This window comes from Mya arenaria, chromosome 15, assembly GCF_026914265.1.
Source record: "Mya arenaria isolate MELC-2E11 chromosome 15, ASM2691426v1".
Taxonomy (NCBI): Eukaryota; Metazoa; Mollusca; class Bivalvia; order Myida; family Myidae; genus Mya; species Mya arenaria.
Genome location: NC_069136.1, coordinates 56,167,130 through 56,191,020, shown reverse-complemented (window position 1 = coordinate 56,191,020; position 23,891 = coordinate 56,167,130). Strand labels below are relative to the sequence as shown.

The window sequence follows — 23,891 nt, the reverse complement described above, 5'->3', positions numbered from 1 at the left end:
AAAGTGTTTGAGTAGTTTTTGCTGCATTTTTGAGTTATTCAAATTTTTCAAAAAAAGTTGTAGGCCCGGGCCTACAAGGCCTTTATGTAGCTACGCAACTGATTATCAACCGTGAAATAATTTCGACAAAACCCAGCTTGACATTTATCAATCTTATTATTTTGCTCAGCCTAATACAGTCTCCTACTTACAACACGAGAAAAAATCTTATACATGGTATTTGTAATTGATATACCACAGTAGTTTCCTGGTACAGTATTTGAACAGGTCATTTTAAACTTATACCCAAAATTGTGGAAACACTACTTTTCCAAACTCTTATTGAATAATAACACGAAAAAAGGTCCTATATCAGAACATGTATATTTATAAAATTCAGACGGAATTCCATCTAACCCACAGCTTTTATTATTTACTAGTTTGCAAATAGATGATTCTACCTCAGATAAAGTAAAAGGATCATTTAGTGTGCTAGCACTTTCGTCTATAAATTCATGAGCATTTTCACTATTCGGATCAACCAATACTGCATCTTCATCATAGAGAAGGCTTCTGAAATAATCGTGCCAGTCATTGGCAGTAATACTAGACACAGCTTTCGATTTCTTTGTACCAAGTTTCAATTGCTTCCAAAATGATGTAAGGTTTGCACTGTTTACCAATCTAAATCTATTCTTACATTAATAATCGTATTGCTTCACACAGCAACAGTTTTTAAACGCATTGCGCTTATCTTTATATATTTTAAGGTCATTGCTACTTTTAGAATGACAAAATGTACGTAAGGCAGTGTTTTCTTAATTGTTTAAGTTAATAGCATTCTTCGTCCCACCATGGAGATTGGTCAGACACATATTTAATTTTGCTTTTCATACTTTTTCCAGCATCATAGTATATTTTTGTCAGTACTTCTATGCATTAATTTATACCATCGTCCATTGATTGTAAAATAAAAGCATAACGAGCATGTATGCTATCAGTCATAACCGTAGTTTGCGATAACTCCTCGGACTTTAGGTTTAACACACATGAGAATGGAAAATGATCAGAGTCATCTGCATTTAACACTTTAAAATATGTTATATTGAAAAAGGTCAGTAGATGTTATCATATAATCGACTGCACTAACACCATCATTTGAAAACATGAAAAATCTCTGTTTAAATCGCTCGGAAATCTACCATTTATAATATGAACGTCAAAAGTGCAGCAAAAATTAACTACTGTTTTTACAAAAATTATTCCCGCGAATCATATCTTTATTGTTTCGTGGCATTTCAAAATAACTCTCCACATATTCTACATCGCCAAATACATAGTTAAGATTATCATTGGGTATAAAATGTAAAAAGTCTTTAGTACGAGTATTAAAGTCACCTGACAATACTAATAAAGTATTTGCATAATCGTGGCTAATAGTTTCGAAATGCTCAAACAATTGTAATATGCCATTTTTATCAGTTTTCTTATCGTAATATGTGTAACCCTCTGGTAAAACATATGCAAAATACATAATAACAACATTACATTGATATGATGACGATACGTTGACATGTAAAACAACACAATCTTCAAACTGCCTAAATATGCGTTCGAATATGTTCAATTTATACAGAGAATGCTTAATAAATACACATATTCCCCCGCTATTACGTTTAGCATTACCTATCATACATCTAACACTATCAAAATGAAAATATGAATCTAAAAAACTATCGAATTTGCCTGTTTTATTTCATGCATACCGGTGAAAGAGTGAAAAATATAAATGATTGATAACTTGATCATTTTACTCTGGCTCAAGTGAAATTTTAACCCTTGCTCATTCCACTCTGTACAGTACAGACAACTCGCGACTATTTTTTTCCATCTTTTATAAGATTTGCTTCCCTTGACTTTGAAAAAATATATGTATGTCACAAGTACATGTTTGTTGTCGTCTGTAGTGCAGTAATGTATACACATTGACCGAATCGTATTGAATTGTCAAAATCAAATTATGCAATACTTTTAATAATACAAACATTTTTTTGCGATTGATTATAACTATAAAAAAAGAACAAGCTTAACAATGTATGTATAAACTACATGTATTTCATGGAACATACTGTTACAATTAACCCGCTTGGTAGGTATCGGTTGAATATTTACTTGGCCACATGTGCTTATAAAAGAGTTGATAGATCATTTCTTCCTACAAACTCTAACCGCGTACATGCATGCACAAGCATTTTGAATTTGACCAATTTCCAGTTTATATTCATCAGTTCAACAATTCATTTTTCTTTTTAAAAACTTTCAAAGTCTGCGCTGCATCCCTCTCAAAAGCATCTTCGGGCACATCCTCGACATTTCCTCTGGGGTCTTCACACGGGAACGTGACATTCAACTTTAATAGATATGAAACTAATTCGCTGTCTCAACAACAAAACATCCTTCGGCTGCACTGAGCATGAATTCACCCCGAAAATACCGTAAGATCCAGAGTCTGAGAGCGACAGTGACTAGATATACACTACGATAAAAATAAACACAGACTTCCGTTGCTTTTACGAATTCACACTTGTATAAGTCCATCATTGTTAATTTAAATATGTTGAAATTGTTTTTGAATGTACAAAAATGTCACATGCTCAAGTTTCATTGAATTGTATTTCTACGCGATACATTTATTTTTATTTCCGAAATGCTTTTGTTTAAATACTTGTTTTGTGCTTCAATAAATGTTAAACGTGATAGGTTTCGTTGATTGAAGTAGGGTTTTATCTTAAAATAATTTCAATTCCAACAACCATTTCCATAAAGTGTGGAACTGTTTTTTAGTGGACAGACTGCTCACACAAAGAGGAGGTAACTTTGACATAGCGATTATGCCGCAGTTACTTCCCTTCGCAAAGAGGCCACAGAAATTAACTCTAGCGGGGAAATATATTGAAAAAAAACACGATATATGCATGAAATAAAAAGAAATTTTTTTTAAATTTAGTGTAAGATCGTATTTTATTTCACTCGTGGTCACAGAAAAATACGACCACTCGTGAAATAAAATACGATCTTAACACTGATTTCAACCAATATCCTCTATATCATGCTCCATGCTTCAAATAAACAAATGATATCAAATGAACCGCTTTACGCTTATTTTATCATTATATTTCTTTAGTCCACCAATGTTCCACGTGCCAATGTTTACATGCGTGGTTCCTTGAGTACGTATTAAGTGTGCCTCGGCCTAAGTCCGTGGTCGAATCGGAGAAAATAACATCATGGTGTTTTTTCCGTTACATAGCTGGTTTGTCTTGATGGACCACGTGCTCCAAATCACGGTCTTCGCGCCGTGTCGTAGCCAATGGTCTGACCGCATCGAGAACGGGTTCATCCCCATGCGGTGATCTAACACGTGGTCTTGTGAATGAGCGTTTTCCAATAAAAACAATCTGATTACTGTTATCATCATATTTGTAAATAGAATCACTCACAAACAACTTGTCATAACGAATGGACGCATATTTGTTCTGCTGGCATTCATGGATCATTCGCTCCCCGAGTATTCGCCGGTGTCTTTTTGCACGGTAACTATTGTCCTGTTGTACTAGATATTGTGGATTGCGCATACCTTTGAAAACAGCGCTTGCTTTGTCAATAATAGTTTGACAGTCCTTGAATTTATTGAAGCGTGCTATAATTGTACATGATGTAGGGTACTTTGATTTCACTCTGTGCGCACGGTCAATCTCAAACTGTTCAGTTTGTTGACCAAAATTTGATGTCGTTTTAGGAAAATCCCTTACTTTTGTGCTGTAGTATCACATCTCTCGTTAATATTTCCTGAAATCTGAGATTATTGCGTCTTGATTGATTTTCTATTTGATAAAGCTTGATCTGTAATTCAGACATCTGATTATTAAGTTTTATGTTTTCCTTTTTCAATTCATGATAATCCATTTTTAGCTGCTGTACAGTAGTAAGAACGCCATCGATTTTGCGATTAATTGCATTAATGGTACTACAGACGCGTTCGTTCTGAGTGATTAAATAGCTTTTTATTGTTTTAAGGAAATCAAAAATGTCACTAGGCTGACCATTTTCATTACCCTGTATGATGTGTAATGGTTCATGCGAACTGTTGACGTTGGCATGCGAGGTTAATGGTGCCAGCGGTGTTGTTTGAGTGGTGTTGACGATATACGTGTCACATGTTATATCAAGTTAAAAACGACTTATTTCTATGTGAAAGCTCTTGCTATAACCGGCACAAAACTGATGATATATGTTAACATTAGAAAACCCTAGAAATGTTCTCTGATGCAATTCGTTTTTTCATTATATTGGTGCGTGTTTTTTTAAGTGGACATAATTGCTAAAACAGCATTGAAATGCTTCGTTTCTTATATTTCCGTTTAACAACATTTCAAAAGACAGGTGTCATAATTAAGAATGTTTATCGTTTGTGTGAACCTCAATAAAGAGATAAATTTTAAGCTATGACGTTTTAATTTCATTGATAATACAAGATATTGGCAATCATTGAGTTATAGGCTAAATCGTTAAGAAATTTGACTGTCGCGGGTGTTTAAAACCCCACCCAATGCCACCCATCCAATTCCCTTGTCCTGTGTTAGATGTTGCGTTGACAATGTGTCAGCCAATGAGGTAGTATTCTAATAAGGTAAGATGACCTGGAGTTATATTATTATGATTAAGAAGGAATCGTTCGCTACGCTCAGTCCGCCCATTTTAATTCATTAAAATGTAACTTCATATCATCTATCTATTTCATGATTTCAGTAAGGTATGCTATCTATATTCTGTCTTCTATAAAGACCTTAAAGACTTCCGCTTTATAGATGAATGGTTTAATATAATACGCATGGCATTGTTCCCAAAACAACGGCTATTATGTTAATCAATCGAAGTACCGATATGTAGTACATGTTCTCCAATTTAATCTACGATATATCAGGGATATTATATTTTATGTAGGAACCCCATGTCATTTAGTGAATGCAACTCTTACACAACAAGTAAACATACTGAACAAACATATTGATCCTGTGTCTTTTTCAGAAATCTTGTTATGTATAAATATTTGAACTATGTCGATTTCAGTGATGGAGAGTTCCCAGTATGTACTATATGAATATTCACCATGTGTCCATTTTAGAGATATTCCTCATTTATTTTTCGTTTTATTTATTTTTATGCACAATATTTGGAATACCTCTGATTTCCCAATTTGAAAGATAACGCTTTTGATTGGCGTTCTTTTGCGGTTAAATGTAAGCAACGTCGATGGAAAGTGACGTCAATAAAGTATGCTCTATTCAGCCGAGTTAATGAAACGGCCCGATACACACACATGCACGCACATGCACGCACGTACACAAGCAAACACTTGTATGTATACATTATAGGTAAGCTGTTTTTATGCCATTTCCATAGTCCCTTTTGGGTGATGGATGTTAACATATTTAGTAGGCTTTTTTTGAAAAAAAACAACAAAAGATAGACCCGGAAAACATTTGTTATGACTTAAAAACACTAACAATATAGCCTTTTGTTTTTGTTTGCACAATGTCTTTATTGTATGGTTAAAAAAAGAGACATGCTTATTTGAATAGTTTATGTATTGATTTGGATCATTTTTAATGTATTAATAATGCGTGTCAAATCAATACCTACAAAATGGACTAATTTGAAATACAATACCATGTAATGATCGTATTGCATTTTCAACAAAGAGGTGTTAATTCGAAAATCATTTAAGGCAAGTATGTAAGTATTATAGATATAAGGTTTGGAATGTAAACAACCTACAAAAAATGTTTAAAGCCACTATTTAAGTTTGTGAAACATCAAAATATACTAAAATCGATTACTGTCTCCTGTTTATTTGGTTTGCTTATTCAAAATTCTTATACAACTGGCGACTCGATTCGTTTTTTTGTCAGTGCGAGTTTTGGGAATAAGGAGGCATAGGGAACGATGGCATATTCCTTCGCTCAAAGTGTTAAGGAAAATAATAGACATACTGATGATCGTATACCCCAAGATGCGGATGGTTATGTTGATTTGAGCGATAATAACGACATAGGATTTGCATGGATAGATAATGTGGAAAGACAAATTAACTGGGATAAAACTGTCCGTGATGTAAATGACGACAACTTTATGACAGCACGTGGAGATATGTTAAGGACAACGCTTCACCAAGATACTAAGGAGAGTCCGCAACATAATGGTGACCTTGGGGAAACGTATAAGAAGGATTTTTTACGAGGTACTGGTCGTGACGTCAACATTATGTTAGGGGTAAAACAGAAAGAAAATGACCATAGGCCAACAAGGGATTATAAATTAGGAGCATCTGGGAGGTGTCCTGACTTAGAATTTTCTAGAAGAGTCGATTTTCTCGGAAAATCTAAAAAGAGAAATGAGCTAGACCGAAGTAGAGTGGCACAGAGTTTCGACACCGGCCGCATAGATAACGCCATACAATCTAGTCGACGCGATAACAATCTCAGAATGACATCTGTCCAAGACACTCATTTAGAAAACACGCAAGATTACGACAACTTAGGACAGACATACAAGAACAATGTCTTCCAGGGAACTGAGTGTGATCGGGACAAAATAACGAGCAGAGAAGACCCGGATTCCTCCACAGATTATGAAACAACCACCCGATGGGGACAATCAAAATACTATAAAAGGTCGAGAAAAAACCCAGCGTCCCCAACATACGATAGAACAGCCTTTCGAAAGAGTAAACACGGTGATGCCGGCAGAAAGCTGTCCACCTTAGCAGAGGTGAATAAAAAAGATGGACTGCAAGCAGCAAAAACGTATGACTATGCTTATTCTGGTGTCATTAGCAAGAGTCAGGCGAACAATAACGCACACACTCCAGGCTGGAATATGATGGCAGACTCGCCTTTCATGGGAAATATGAACAACCAGTTCAACCAGGTAAACTGTTATCTTGTGTACCTATAATATGCCGTAGTAGCTGAAAATATATATATCTTAATGCATTCTTTTGCAAATCTTCTTTCAAAGCGTTACTTAAAATGATTTATTTAAAGCTGCACTCTCATAGATTGAACGTTTTGACAACATTTTTTTATTTTTTGTCTTGGAACGAGCCAATTTTTGCGAAAATCCATGGAAACCAGTGATAAAAGACTGCTGACAAAAAATTAGATCGCAGATTTTATATTTAAGTTTAAAAAAAAAAAATTCTGCATTTTTCTTAAACCGTAAGTAACGGTTTAAGCCATAACACATTAATTTTTGAACGGAAATATGCGAATCTACGATCTGATCTTTTGTAAGCAATCTTTTATCATTGGTTTGCAGATACTTATGCAAAAATTTGCTCTTTCCAAGACAAAAAATAAAAAAGTTGTAAAATCGGTAAATCTGTGAGAGTGCAGCTTTAATAAACAGGAAGCAATAATAAATGAAACAAATATAACAAAAAATAAACATTTTAACTATTGCGATAAGTCTCTTTTTTATCAGCGTCATGTATATATGCAGAATCTATTATCACCTAGTCCGAATGATCAACTATAAAATTTGTTATACTGCTCTTTTAACCAATGCACTTGAATCTATGTTTAAATATGAATTCAATTGATATGCGTATAAGTTATAGCTCGCTGTCAGGTCGCAAGTAATGTAAACAAATGAGTATTTGTAAGATATAAAGGTTATTACTGAATAGGTTTTAACTTTTCTGCAAGTGATTCACTGAGCAATAGCATTATTGATTATTATTTATCATTTCCATTTTAACTTTTTTCTTCTTTTCTAAACAGTTTGTTTACAAACGAAAACAAGAAAAGATTTAACAACTTCAAAAACTTCAACTTCAAAGTTTATTGACAAATCGGCATATAACAATACCTTTGGCCATTAAACATATTTAACATTGTACAGACGGCCGAATGATATTTTTACAACACAATTACATATATAATTATAAGGAGTACATGTTTTTAAAGAACATATAGATAGATATTAAGCAAAAGTTAAGAAGCAGGTATATTATCAAGCTGTTCTTGTCTATTTAGCATAGCATGATGAATATATTTAGAAACATTTCTAATTGTTTTTGAATTTTCACACGACATTAACTTAATAAACTTTTGTATAGTCGGGAATGCTACATTTATACAATATTTTAGTCTTAAATTACGATAAAGTGGGCAGCATAAAATAAAATGGTATTCGGATTCTACTACTCTCAAATTACAACATTTACAAAGTCTAGCATTTCTATCAATATTTAGATATCTGCCCGTTTCAACAAGAAACAAGAAAGAAATGATCCCAAACAAATTCTGCATGTGAACGTATCGATGTAATGAATAACTTAGTTATTTAGTTTACAAATACATGCTGTTTGCAGCTAAAGCATTGTAAGCCTTAATTTAAAATGAAACAAGCTATGCGACTGTTGGCTATATTTAAATCCTTTAATTCATACAAAATACTAATATATGTTGAGATAACTACTGTTGCATATATTTAACTATGTTGTTGTCATAACAAATGTCATTTCATTGGTATTTAACCTAGGGAATGCAACGCAATGAAGTGGAGGACATATTGCTTATTCTACGAAATGATGATATGATGTGGTGACTACATCTTTCACGATGCATACTTCACAATTTATGAATTCACATTTCACTATGTTCTTCAAACCTTACCTCTAATGTTTTCTTACTACTTCCAAAAACATAATCACGATATCTTAAAGGAAACAGATGAAGTCCGTACATGTTGAGTCGTATCTGGTCTTCCTCAAAAGACAGATGTTCTGTGTTGGAGTAGTGATCCTGCTAAAGCATTATGCAATCTAAGGCCAAAAATTGTAATACCTGTGTTTCCGGTAACATGGTGAAAAAAAATAGGATCGGTCGGTCGGCATTTTTTTTTTTTCACAGTTTCGATTTTATGCAAAATTCTGTTGCATCAAAACAATAATATTATATCTAAGCTTTCCATAATTAACAAAAAGTCAGAAAAAAGAGCATTGTTTAATGTCTGAAATCATTTCCTTACCTTCGACTAGCGTATTTTCCCGCCAATTTTGTCCATGAAATTTCGTGTTTTTTTTTGTTTGTTTACAATACTCCTTTATAAGACATGATCGGTTTTTAGAATAAATCCAGCACTTCAATTTCTACAAATCCATGATGATGTTCTAGTGAAACAGTCATTTATCAACTAATTTTTTAAATTTGCTTTAAAAAATCGCCGATTTTCTTGTCTGCTGTGAGCTCTCTTATGTGGAGGTAGGTTAATAATAGAACAAGTAAACGCGGATATGGATTTATTTTACATATCTTATTTTATTATTTATAATTTGTCATGATTCTCGTAATAATCAAAGTTTCATTCATATTCGTAGTGAATTTAAACATTTCGGTCATTGTTTAAGGATTCCTAGACGACGATAATTGATTATATTTTTTCGATTGTATGGTATTTTCTTACCCGCCAATGGGAAATCTTGGCAATCTAATAGTATCATACGGTATCCGAGCGACCGATTTAAATACAAACCATAGCCGCGCGCCTTTGATCTTATTACCGCTCGTGCTCTGACGTCACAAATTGTACTGTTTGATCTGCAGCCGACACATTCCTATACATGTGTTGTTATAACTTTCACAGGTTTTTGTTTGGATTTCAGTTGATGAGACTTAAAATAGGCTAAATAAATAACCATTGATAATTGCGGATAAATTAATATAACGATTAATTAAATGTGAACCTCGCAGTTAGGCCTGCATGAATTTGCAAAGCCTGATCGTAAGAAGCCTGCATGATATACGCAAAGCTGATGTAAAAAAGTAAGTTCTATTTTGGACATGAATAAATAACACCTCAAACTATAATTATCTTTAATATTTTCATTATAAAGGCAGCAAAATGTGTTTCCTGTGTTCAACCACATGTTTGGACCATAAACATGCGTTTGCCAATTTGAAGATATCGGACAGGGTTTTGCCGAACTCCGCCATTTTGTTTCCCTGTTGACAACGCGTCTCGGTAATAGTATTACATAATCAGGAATGAAAGTTTATTCTCCGGGAACAGAGACAGACAAACAACGAAAATAACAACGATATATTTAATTTTTGATTTTTCACTTTTATGCCTAAAAAAAGATTAGGATCGGCGAGGAAAAAATAGGATCGGTCGGGTTACCGGAAACATAGGCATTTTTTTTGCCTAAATAATAAACATTGCACTTTTGGTTTGACTGAGTGTTCTCATGAACAATACTTGTACTGTTAAGACTGTCAGTGTTATCCTTCCCCTACCCATCCGCATCACAACATCACACACCGTTCCTCTTTCGAAAGCCACGAAAATTATTGTATTCAATTTTATCGAATTATTCCAATGATATAAGTACATAAAACACAACCGTTTGGTCGGAAATACAATGGAGACTTAATGGCCCCCACACAGCTTCTGAAATATTCAATATTCCACCCTGTTTTCGCAATTTCGGAAATACGATTACGCATTGTTCAGAAAAAATAGCTTATTACTTAGTGAATGCGTTTAGGTAATACCGAGGTTGGCGCCAAGCTCTACTATGAGCGACTACAGTTCGGAGAAATGGGATGAACAGAGTACCACCGATAGCAGCAGTACTGGATCGATTTCACTAGAGGAGCAAGCGGCGAAGCGATCCAGACTGATCATTGTATGCTTGATTCTCATTGCAATTTTATCTCTGATTGCGATTGTTGTGCCCGCGGTGATACTTGTTTCCAGACCTGATGGTGAGTACTTTAATTATCATCAACATAAACAATTGAAACGTTTAATACAATTTGATTCTTTGTTATTTCAGTAAATCAACGACTTCAGAATTCAAGAATTGGAAAAATAATCAAAACTTCCGTGTCAATTAATCAACAAGTAACTTGAATACCATATCTTATGTTAATTGATATGTTTGATATATATATCGTAATTATAAAAGATATCACCTACCTTGAGACAAAGCGTTAAGATCAGATACCAGTGAACACAATGGTTATAAACAAAGCGAAAGATTAACCGTTATGGTTTTATGCAATGACTTGATTAAAAATGTCAATTTGTATATACTAGAGTATATCTTATTAAATTGAATATATTCGATTTGAAGATATCACTGAGAAATACGCATTGGAAACTCGAGTGATCAGTGAATCGTTCACAGATGAACTACAAAACAACCAGTCTGAAGAATACCGTAATTTTACATCTCTATTTTGCAAAGAGGTACATACTTTGGCTACTTGGTTTGTCCCTCTGGTTTTCTTTGTATAATGTACAGTTTTTGCTGGCACATAATTTATCAAACATCAAAAAAATAATTACATTTGTTGTAAACTTGCACTAACAAAAGCAATCCTTTCATAAACGTGGGTTCTTTAAAAATATATATTCTATAAATCAATATTAATTTTGACATTTGCTTTTTAAACCAATTTCTTTAATGATAGTTGGAACGGACTGCCAATGAAAGCAATCAACAACAGCATTTCATAAAATCGTTTGAGGGATGCACGGTTTCAAGATTAAGGTAAGTAATTGGTCAATATATATATACTTTGAGGTCGTTAAAAAAGACAAGTAAGTGTTGCCTTAATATAAATTTAACCGTAGCTGGAAGGCATTAGCTGTAATGTACTAACCATTTGTTTCCCTTTTTTTGCGGAATCAAACCAAAATGTCAAAAACACGACCCCTTTCCATGTAATTGTTTATATGTTTTTATACAATGTAACATTAGACTGTTTCAACAACATGATTAAACTTGCGTCCATACGTTGTTTTTGTGTCTCCGTAGATTTCAGGTATACATTATGACTACTTGAAGATTATGTCAGTGCTAATATCCTAATATATTTGCATCTTTTAGAAGAGGCAGTGTTGTTGTCAGTTTCATAATTGTAATAACGCGGAGTAAAGGATCAAACAGATTGTCAACGGACACACTTAAATCGTTGCTAGGAATTTCAAGTTCCGAAGATGTTCAGTTAGGGTCATTTATAATCGGAACTGAACTCGTTGTCCTGGATGTAAAAATCCTTGAAAATGATGAACCTGCTATTCCTAACAGTAAGGCAAAAGTGTGACAGTATCAATTACGTTTATTGTACATCATAAAAGATTGACTCTTTCGTAGTTTTTACTCACTATTTTCCTATAAAAATAATCATCTAATAGTAAATAAAATTATTTGTAGCGATATCATTTGTAGAATAAAGTTTACATAATCTGTATTTTGCTAATTATAAAAGTAATGTTGCAATACGTATAGCGTCTGCTTTCTTAGGAATTGCATACAACAAGGCATGTACATTGCACGACACTTGCGCGAACCCCCTTGCTATGTGTAGGACTGGAACATGTTTATGTCCTCTACACAGATTCTACGACATTGAAAATGAGGAATGTGTACCAGGTATGTTTAATTGAATATTAAGATAAAATAATAGTATTGATATTCTTCTTCAAAGACAAACACCGTTAATGTGTTTATATATTTGAAGCTCGTTTCAGACGAGTCCTTGTTTTCTTTTGTTTAAGTAAACTGTGGAAATCTGCCTAGCATTGAGAATGGGAATATGACCAGCAATGGTTCAATGTACGGGAGCATCCTTTCAATTTTATGCTACGAGGGACACCAGTTTCATGACGGTGGCAATAGGACTAATATAGGCTGTGTCGCACACGGTTCTTGGGGAGAACTACCTCCGTGTATTCCAAAGAAGTGCTCCTTTATTCAATTAAACGAGCATGTGATTCTTGAAAATGGAACGATTGAAGCGTCATACAGTTATGGTACGACTTTAGGGGTTCACTGCGAGAATGGTTACACATTACAGGGCGAGGTTACAATTACATGTCAGTCAGACACAATTTGGACTAATGATACTGTATGCATCCCAATAAACTGTACTGGTTTCGATATTCCTCGCAACACTTACATTGAGAAAGGGATGAACTCCAAGCACATATACAAAGACAATGTTACTTTTGTTTGCAAAGAAGGATTTACTATGATTGGCGACGCTATAATAACTTGCCAGGCAAATAAGAGTTGGACTTCACTTCCTAGCTGTGCTCCTGTAAACTGCACAAACGTTGTCCTTCCATCACACTCTGGCATTATTACAGACAACCATTCAGAAATGCTAGTTTATAACGACTCTCTTACACTCTTCTGTGATAATGGATATGATCTGAATGGAAGTTCAGAGGTGTGGTGCCTGCATGATGGAAACTGGACTCAATTTCCGTCCTGTGACCCGGTGAGATGCGAGAAACTTCTTTGGCCTGTGAACTCAGTCATAAACATGAACCTGACAAATCTACTGGTGTATAATGAATCTATAAGCATTGAGTGTATAAATGGTTACCAATTGAATGGATCTGACACAGTCACATGTTTGTCCGACGGTAACTTGACTGATGTTCCAAACTGTGATCCTGTTGTATGTAAACAATTTACAGTACCAGATTTTAGCAAGAGAATGGGAATGGCTGTGAATGATATTGCAACAGAATATTATGTTAACGACACGGTAATATTTGAATGCTTAACGAATTACGTCATGTTCGGGAATGCAAACGTGACGTGTTTATTTGATGGAAATTGGAGTCCATTGCCAAAATGCGTTAACTGTCAGAACTTTACCGTGGACGATGGAACCGTAATTATTGAACAGCCAGAAGCAGTAGTAATGTGTAGCACAGGCTTTGTTTTAGATGGAAATGACACTGTAATATGTAATGAAGATGGGAATTGGACAACGTTGCCAGTTTGTAAACGAAAACCTTGTCCTGATTTTATATTACCACAAAAGGCATACGCCAATGAGCAAAATACAAATAACAACGTGTTTGGAGATATTTTAAATATTTCATGCTCTACAGGTTATAAGGCTAATGGAAACGAGTACCTCACTGTCGCTTGCAGTTCTAGCGGGAAATGGAATGACAGTGTAGTGTGTAATCCAGTAGTATGTACCAATAATCATGTTCTTAACTCCGGGTACATTTTAAGTGATCTGTTAAATGAGTATGACTTTAATACTTCTGTAACTGTTGCATGCGCAGATAACTATACCATGTTTGGTGAAGGCATCGTGACGTGTTTAGCTGACGGTAATTGGAGTAGCATCCCAAAATGTGTACAGTGTTCAGAATTTGAAATTGAAAACGGAACTGTAAATATATCTCAGCCAGTGGCAAAAGTGATGTGTGACACGGGATTTATTTTAGATGACAATGACACTGTTATTTGCAAAGAAGATGGAAATTGGACGGCACTTCCAGTATGCAAACGAATTCCCTGTCCTAATTTCAACTTAACCCAAATGGCTTACGCTGATAGAAACATCACAAATAACGTGTTTGGAGATATTTTGACTATTTCATGCGGTATAGGATACAAGGCTAATGGACAAGAATATGTGAAGGTTGCCTGCAATTCTAGCGGGAAATGGAATGATAGTGTAGATTGTGATCCAGTAATATGTCGCGGTAATGATACTCCTGCCAATGCATACATTTTAAATGGCTCGTCAAATGAACTATCTTTCAATACTTCTGTATCTATTGCATGCGAAGAGAATTATACAATGTTTGGCGAAGACATCGTGGCGTGTTTAGCTGACGGTAATTTGAGTAGCATCCCAAAATGTGTACAGTGTCCAGAGTTTGAAATTGAAAACGGAACTGTAAATATATCTCAACCAGTGGCAAAAGTGATGTGTGACACGGGATTTATTTTAGATGACAATGACACTGTTATTTGCAAAGAAGATGGAAATTGGACGGCACTTCCAGTATGCAAACGAATTCCCTGTCCTAATTTCAACTTAACCCAAATGGCTTACGCTGATAGAAACATCACAAATAACGTGTTTGGAGATATTTTGACTATTTCATGCGGTATAGGATACAAGGCTAATGGACAAGAATATGTGAAGGTTGCCTGCAATTCTAGCGGGAAATGGAATGATAGTGTAGATTGTGATCCAGTAATATGTCGCGGTAATTATACTGCTGCCAATGCAATCATTTTAAATGGCTCGTCAAATGAACTATCCTTCAATACTTCTGTATCTATTGCATGTGAGGAGAATTATACAATGTTTGGCGAAGGCACCGTGACGTGTTTAGCTGACGGTTATTTGAGTAGCATCCCAAAATGTGTACAGTGTTCAGAATTTGAAATTGAAAACGGAACTGTAAATATATCTCAACCAGTGGCAAAACTGATGTGTGACACGGGATTTGTTTTAGATGACAATGACACTGTTATTTGCAAAGAAGATGGAAATTGGACGGCACTTCCAGTATGCAAACGAATTCCCTGTCCTAATTTCAACTTAACCCAAATGGCTTACGCTGATAGAAACATCACAAATAACGTGTTTGGAGATATTTTGACTATTTCATGCGGTATAGGATACAAGGCTAATGGACAAGAATATGTGAACGTTGCCTGCAATTCTAGCGGGAAATGGAATGATAGTGTAGATTGTGATCCAGTAATATGTCGCGGTAATTATACTGCTGCCAATGCAATCATTTTAAATGGCTCGTCAAATGAACTATCCTTCAATACTTCTGTATCTATTGCATGTGAGGAGAATTATACAATGTTTGGCGAAGACACCGTGACGTGTTTAGCTGACGGTAATTTGAGTAGCATCCCAAAATGTGTACAGTGTCCAGAGTTTGAAATTGAAAACGGAACTGTAAATATATCTCAACCAGTGGCAGAAGTGATGTGTGATACAGGTTTTGTTTTAGAAGGGAATGACACAATAAAATGTCAAGACAATGGTAATTGGACGACGTTGCCACATTGTGAAATTGTAGATTGTGGTCCACCAGATAATGTCGACAATGGTATAATTGAATTAAATGCTGCAAATGAGACAGTGTTTAAATCTAAAGCTTATATAAAGTGTGACTATGGCTTTGAAATATCAGGAGATGGGATCCTTAACTGCGAAGCAAATGCTTCATGGATTGGGTATAAACGTTGCAACATTATTACCTGTCCAACTTACAATGTTACAGCAAATATGGCTATTATGAATGATACTGGTTTAGATATGTATGACTTAAACACCACATTACGACTTAATTGCACTGATGGTTATTCGTTCACTACTAATGAAACATTTGTTGTTTGCGTTGCAAGTGGTGGTTGGGAAGGCAATCCTGCATGTCATATTGATCAGTGCACGGTATTTGACATCGACAACGGAAACTATTCTTCAATGTTATCTGTAGTTGACTTTAATGAAACGATAATATTTTCCTGTAACGACGGGTATGATATATTTGGCGAAAACATACTTGTCTGCGGTGCCAAAGGACGGTGGAGTGATTATCCGAAATGTGTTCCCATTAATTGTACAGCCTTCGAGAGGCCAAATAATAGTACAGTAACGCCGGAGAAAGACATATATATTTTTAATGATTCTGTCGTAGTGAACTGTTCGGAAGGGTTTGAACTTGTCGGAAATGCTTCAACGCAGTGTCTTCCAAATGGAAGCTGGACGTCTTATCCAACGTGTGAACGGGTCGGCTGTGGCAAATATTCAGTAGCTAATGGTAAAGTAAACAGTACAGAGGATATAAATGGTACAACAATGCATGTCGTTTGTGACGTTGGTTATTCACTCGTCGGTAATAGCACAGTTGTTTGCAAGGAGGACGGATCATGGACGAGTGGTGTGTCTTGTTTGATAATTGATTGCGGTAACTATACTGCAAATGCAAGTGCGAGATATAACGTTGATCCGGGAGAAACACAATTTGACAGCAGACTTCAGGTTACCTGCATCCCGGGGACAGTTTTCACGGAGAGTTCTGACAAAGAAGTTATTTGCAAAGAAAACGGTTGGCATGGGAACCCAGAGTGTGAAATACCAGGTAACGATTTTTTCCCAAAAATATATGATCCGAATTTGTTTACAAACACATAAATTACCTTAAATAGTGTATATAAAATGTAAGGTAAACAATAATATCATGTTAATGAATGCAGTTCTTTGTAGGCACTGTTGTTTGAATAAGACATTGACACTCTGTACAAGAATGCAGAAGCATGTATTGTTTGCCCCGTAAGCAACTATTCCAGATGGCAACAATTAACTATAGCTAAACCACTGGCACAGGAGCTGTTGCATACGTAAAATTGAATTTCAAAAGATCATGTATCTATAGATATTGAGCTTACATAATTTAAACAATCTGTAGCAAATTACAGTGGAAATTGGTTTCGGTTCTCGCAACGTGATGTTTCTAAGTCTTTCAGAATATTGTTTTTAGTTTTACAATTTTACAATACTAAACAATCACCTCAAGTCGTGAAAAATCGTGTTATAAGATATGAACTATTTGTGACTTTAATGAACTACATACAATATGCAATATCATACAGCTATTAGTACCGCGTTTTGATCTGGAAGGTTGTATTCGGCTCGAGTGGAATATTTTCAGATTCTGATTTCGAGAGGCGATAACAGAGTGTAATCTGCAAAAATATCGAATAGTCGAATATGACATTCCAGATCAAAACATAGTAATAATAGCCCTTTTGTTTCAGATACATTATCTATCTAGTATTGCAGGGGAATACGGAGTATCGTATTATGCGATATGTTTATCGTGTGGACATATAATGGGTATATAATAAAGGAGTCCATACATCCAAAGAATCATGTATATTGATGATCAGGATTTCGTACAACTATTAGGAGATTTTTTTTAAATGTTAATATTAATCTTGTTGAACTAATTATCAAGTCAATGACTTTGTGATATTTTCAGTAAATTTTGTTTCCAACACTTACGAACTGTCAGTCAGTGAGCCAGGAATAATCACATGCATCGGTAGCCTTTCCAATTGGACGCAAATCCACATAGAGAGTGAAGATGACTCCACTTCCGTTATTCTGTTTGCAAACGGAACAAACAATTTAGGGAATACAACCAACATTGATGTATCAAGGAGTGTGATAAATGAAACCGCTGCAATGTTGGTTGTAGATTTCACACCAGTGGCTTGCCCTGCCACAGGCGAAGAGTCTTTGAACTATACATGTGCAATTCAAACGGACAGCGTTAATTATTCTGCAATAACCAGCATACGGTTTCACAGTAAGTGAATTGTAGGATACTTTTTTCCGAAATTTAAACTCAATTTTGAAAATAAATACAATTTTTCGAATCGCTAAACTAAGTTTTATATATTTTAAATCACAGCAAAAGATATTTTGGGATATAAATGTTTTTTTATTGAAACTCATTAAGCAAAATACCGCGATAAGTATGTATGACGTAATCAAACACTTTGACGTCAAATTTTCTTATTGCTAATAATAAAACTGCGGTTTCCTTGTTGTGATCTGCATTAAAGGTGTTGGAAATATAGGTATATACTCTTTCTTCTTTTTCTGAAAATCATATTTGAAATGATGCTCAACACATTTTTAAAAAAGTTGATTTAAAATGTATTATAGACTAATTTCTGATTGTAGAGGTTCATATTAAGTCACTGTGTTAAAAAGTAAACGTATAAATTTGGTTTTTGTAGAAGCTCGAGGTAACCTGACATTTGTATTGCCGAAAAGTGCGCAAGAGGGAGAGCTCACAGGCCAAAGAGATCCGCTACAGTGTTCGTTGGAGCTAGGGTATCCAGCAGAGCAGTTCGTTCTTAAAATTGAAACATACAACTCTAGCACGAGGAACTATGAAACATTCAACAGAGGGAAGAATCAATCCACAGTAGCTGGTGAAGACTGTCCGCCTAACATAAAATTGGAATATATAAACATGAACTTTTCCTCAACTGAAAATGGCACGCGTTTACGATGCAGTGCATATGAAAATGCTTCATTCTTGGAACCGAAGTTTTATACAGAAGATTTACAGCTTAACATCATAAGTAGTAAGAAATACAATTTATTGTTAAGAGACTCGTTCATGGTCAAAATTGTAAATTGCTCATTTTATGATTGATTTTATTAATACGACAAAGCTTTGCAAATTATAAGGAGCGTTAAAACTTGCACACTGCCGGCTTAAAACCTTCAACAAATATTGATATTTGCTCAAATATTGTCTTTGAAGTCCATAATTCTGAATTAGAGTAACTAACGAGATTTAACAAAGGGCTGTAAAGCGATTGGTCGATTGACATTATCACGTGATGCTAGCAATGTTTTCACTAAAGGTTAAACTTCCGTCAGCTTTGTATAAGTACCTGTGGGCGAGTAGATACAGTATCTTTTTATTGTACCGACATGGGTTCGCTCCCATTAAAATCAGGATGTTTCTCCATACTTAAGTTGTACTCTTTAGAAAATATCAAATAACTATAATATAAGTGTTTTCAGATTCATTTTGTTGGTTTAAAAACCTGTGCAAGTCACAAAAGCTTATCAAGATATAACATATATTTTGTGATATATATCACCCCATGGTATTAATTGTCCCGGGGTTAATTTTATGTGCGCCTGACTTTACGTACTTAATGATGAAATAGTATATATATATATATATATAGTGGGAAAAGTTTATATATCCATTTAGAAAAGTTTGTTTCTTAAATTGCCTAGTATTCTAATCATCTGTTCTTATGTGTAAGGTTTTACATTCTAAATGGAAAGTTCCAATACGGTGTCGGTTGATAGCAGTACTGTCAAATTTTACAGTCGCCCAGAGGGAGAAATTTTACTGTCAAAACTACTATCAACCGGTACGAAAATACCCGGAGACTACCAATGACTAAGCGCAAGCGCATTCATTGATATTTTATTTTAGATCTAAACAGGCGAAAACAATTAATAATATGACTAGTTGTTTTGGTTAGTTTTATGAAATCAATAGTGATGTGAATAAACTTTCTTGGCGTTATTTGTCATTTTGAATTAACAACAAACCATTGATCCCCAAATCCACTGTTCGTTCTTAAAGCAGCTTTAAACACTATTGTTTTAAAAACTGTAAAACTTTTTGACCACATTGAAACGTTATACGTTTTCGTAATACAAGTTTAATATCAACCGCTTATATTTTCAGATCCCTGTAATGGCACTGGAACTTATACTATCAAACACCCAACAGCTTGTGAATATTTCATTAAGTGTCAGAATGGAATAATGAGTGCTCTGCGGTGCGAGGCAGAAGGCACTTGCCCTATCATTTTAGACTTAGACTTCACAGCATGCACATCAGAACAATGTAACGAATGCTAGTATTGATGTTCAGAATTAGAAAATGCACCCACTTCCCGAGTTATTGATGAAATTTTAATTTCAAATACGAGGGTTATGTATAGAAGCTAGTTTATACAATAGTGTCAACCAAACGACAAAGCTCTCTGATGTCATTAGGTAAACTGTGTGAGTTATTCAGGTGTGTTAATAAAATACTATTCGTTTGCCATTTCTAAACGGAACCTTTTAATGATATGGAGTATTTTGAACTATTGACATATATTGTCAACAACTGAGATGGGTTTTTTTCTGAGTAATCGTTGGTTTCACTTTATCCAAAGAAAAGAAGGAAACTCGGACTTCAAATTGTGTGTGAAGATTTAATTTTTATGTGCGTTTTTCGCCGAGAATGTATTACTTTTTTATTATTGTATTTGTATTGTTGTCTTTCGTCATATCAGTCGAAATTCGTCCAATTATGATGTTTCGTTTTCCTTTTTTATATTGATTTCAATAATTATAGGTTATCTAACATTGTTCTGTACAATACGGATATCAATTTTGACGAGAACAGAGCTTGGAAAGTCATATTACATTAATATGGATTTCCAAGATGTGTTCGAGTCCGAATATATTCCGTATTGTACTGAACAATGTTAAATGACCTTTTTATTCTATAACTATAAATATAATCCCATTTATATTCTGTATTGTACAGAAAATGTTAAATAAAAAAAATCTTAATAATAATAATAATAATAATAATAATAATAATAATAATAATAATAATAATAATAATTTTTAATAATAACAACAACAACAACAACAACAATAATAATAATAATAATAATAATAATAATAATAATAATAATAATAATAATAATAACTTCCGTGTTTATAAACGACAATATCGATCCGATAATAACCGAGCTTTATCGTAACGCTTTATTTAGAGCGCCTGTTGATTCGGATTTTCATTCGGAACCTTTTCACGGGTTTCGGACTTTATCGAAGGTTTAACATGGGACATGTGATTCGTACAATACGGAAAAAATATGGCATTTTTGTACGCGCGTGCGTCCCAATACGGTAAAATATTGTACAGTCACGTGGTTCAAAAGTGCGTCTACAATTCGACGTATGATTAAGGTATAGAATAATATAAAACTAATTGTAGGCTACCGTGTAATTTCAAGTTACATATAAATAATAGCAACATATAACAGATATGTACACTTTTTAAAATCTCATATTTCGTTCCAAAGTGGTAACCCCTACATTTATTGATTAAGATATTTTGGCGCATGTGTGATCTGTCTGTCTGTGTTGTTCATACGTGTTTTGTCTCTGGTTCAATGTCTGTTAGGCCTTGGCTTTTTGCCTTTAGAAAGGTATTTGTCAAATGTTTGGTTACTGGACTTGTCATTGTAGTTTCTATTGTATTATGGAAATGTCATTTCGACCTGTTCCTATTTTTCATGTTTGTCTAACCATTATGAGTTTTGCTATTTTGTATTTTAGTAAAACAATTATTTGACATGTCTGTTGTGTTTCTGCTTTTACAGTCTCTAAAGGCATTCATCAGTGCAAAACTAATGAAATTGGTAATGAGTGGTCAATTTCCAACGTCTCGCACATTTTTTATGTTTTAAATATAATATTTACCTCTACCATTATTTTAAGATGTTGTAAAATGTTATTCTCACCTTTTAATAATCATAATAATGACTGGAGCGTATTATTTTCAGTAGCAGAGTGCTTTTAGTATTTTCGTTCACCAATTGTATGCCTCAAGATTCTCATGTATATAAACATATGTTTGGAAAAGAAAAGAATTTGGCCTTTTGCAATAACAAACAATATTTTATACACTATATGCATTTTCCCACGTTTTTTTGATAAAAAAGTATAAATCGCCCAACATCGCTCAAGAACCGTATTTTGTAAAAAATATCCCTTAAATGCGCTGTTTTGAAATATTGAAATCGAAAATAACAAACCATACAGCGCATTACCTATCCGAGGCGAGACGTAAGTGAGCAAATTGACATTTTAGACGCATTTAATACAAACAAAATCGCTCAGGGTCGCATTCCACCTTAAGCCGACCTCTCATATATGCCAAGATTTGAATATTAGTAATTTGAAACTTACAATGACGGTCGAAATTGGTCATTTTTAACAGGACCTTTTCTTTTCAACCACGTCTTAACGTGATATTATCACTAATTATAAAGTTGAGGAATTTTTAAACTTGACTTACCAGTGAAAAATACCAACTTAGTGGTCGAAATCTAATTTTATGCAATTGATAGTGCAGTATTTTTTTTAATCTGCCGTACAATTATTTTAAAAATATCAATGAATCCACCGTTATTGATTTTAATCAGATCAATCGGTTGATTCAAACAGAGACTGCGTCAGTGGACAAAATATTATCTCGACCACTAAGATGGTAAAAGGCATTTAGAATTACCAAAACAAATTTGTATGCGAGACAGACGCATTAAACCATTTCTTTTTGGAAAAATATACTGGTCACCTTCAACTTTACTTTGTAATACAACCCCGAGTGCGTTTCTACAAAAAAAAATCGTTAAAGGTTATCTAACCTACATCCACCTTGAATAAATACTGAATACTAAATCGTTAAAAATTTCGGTTTGCGTTAGAGGAACCTCTCTTCTTGCTGCAATACGAATTTTAAAAAAAGTGCTATATCACAATTGTAGACAAAGCGACTTTATAAACGCACAGAAAGCTTAGATGCTAAACTCGTGCGACCCCAGTAGATTCAGCATTAGTACTATCAGCTTTTATTTCCCTGCAACGCATCGAGGCTGATGTAGAGTTTTGATTGGTAGACAACGAATCATTGCTGTAAAATGTATGCAACGTCTATGAAACAAGCGGTCAAAATGTCTTATTATTGCTATTTTCAATTTTGGAATCGTTATTTTCAAGATAAAATTTAGATTAAATTAGATAAACTTTGCAAATGATGAATGTAAATTTGCATAAAAACATTAGGTCTTTGAAAGGATACGCGTTCGCTCTACTTACCATGCACTGATCAATTACTTTCATACACCGATAAACTGAATCTCTAAAACAGTATTATAACACACACACACGCACGCACACACGCACATACACGCGCGCTAACAGTGCACTGACCGATTGCTTCCCTACAACGATAAACTAAATAACTTAAACAGTAAATTCTGAAAATGCATCTGCTAATATGAACACGCACGCACGAACACACAAACACACATGCTAGTTCACATATACACGCTAGCATTCACCCCCCCCCCCACACACACACTCACCCACATCTCCCCACACGTACGCACGGACGCACGCACGCACGCACACACAAACACACAAACACACACGCGCAAGCGCACGCGCACACGCGCACACACACACACACGCACTAAAGAACACTCACATAAGCACGCTAGCATTCACAGACGCATACACAAACACAAACACGTACGCCCGCACACTCAAACACGCTCGCATTCACACAAGCACTCACACATACACGCAGGTACCCACGCACACCACACACACACACGCACGCACGCTCAAATATATGCACGCACACAC

General features: G+C 34.7%; 1 protein-coding gene across 2 annotated transcripts; it reads left to right on the top strand.

The window, feature by feature from the left end:
• Nucleotides 1-5,745: 5,745 nt before the first annotated feature.
• Nucleotides 5,746-21,813, top strand: LOC128218741 (sushi, von Willebrand factor type A, EGF and pentraxin domain-containing protein 1-like). 2 transcript variants are annotated; one of them, XM_052926428.1, is made up of 11 exons: nucleotides 5,746-5,775; nucleotides 5,952-6,969; nucleotides 10,595-10,814; nucleotides 11,186-11,301; nucleotides 11,526-11,605; nucleotides 11,945-12,144; nucleotides 12,362-12,490; nucleotides 12,616-16,986; nucleotides 17,887-18,216; nucleotides 18,653-19,006; nucleotides 20,140-21,813. In XM_052926428.1, the coding sequence occupies exons 2-11, from the start codon at nucleotides 5,986-5,988 to the stop codon at nucleotides 20,313-20,315; spliced, it is 6,960 nt and encodes a 2,319-aa protein (XP_052782388.1). In that variant the 5' UTR covers nucleotides 5,746-5,775; nucleotides 5,952-5,985; the 3' UTR covers nucleotides 20,316-21,813. The 2 variants fall into 2 exon arrangements, with proteins under 2 accessions (XP_052782388.1, XP_052782387.1); XM_052926427.1 differs by lacking the exon at nucleotides 5,746-5,775 and having other exon boundaries at nucleotides 5,792-6,969.
• The last annotated feature ends 2,078 nt before the right edge of the window (nucleotides 21,814-23,891 follow it).

What these genes read in the sequence shown, in the direction of transcription:
- LOC128218741 (XM_052926428.1), top strand. Translation starts at nt 5,986, where the DNA reads ATGGCATATTCCTTCGCTCAAAGTGTTAAGGAAAATAATAGACATACT. An exon ending in TGAACCTGCTATTCCTAACA is followed by an intron (nt 12,145 to 12,361) that starts GTAAGGCAAAAG and finishes CTGCTTTCTTAG; the next exon opens with GAATTGCATACAACAAGGCA. An exon ending in ACAGCTTAACATCATAAGTA is followed by an intron (nt 19,007 to 20,139) that starts GTAAGAAATACA and finishes TTATATTTTCAG; the next exon opens with ATCCCTGTAATGGCACTGGA.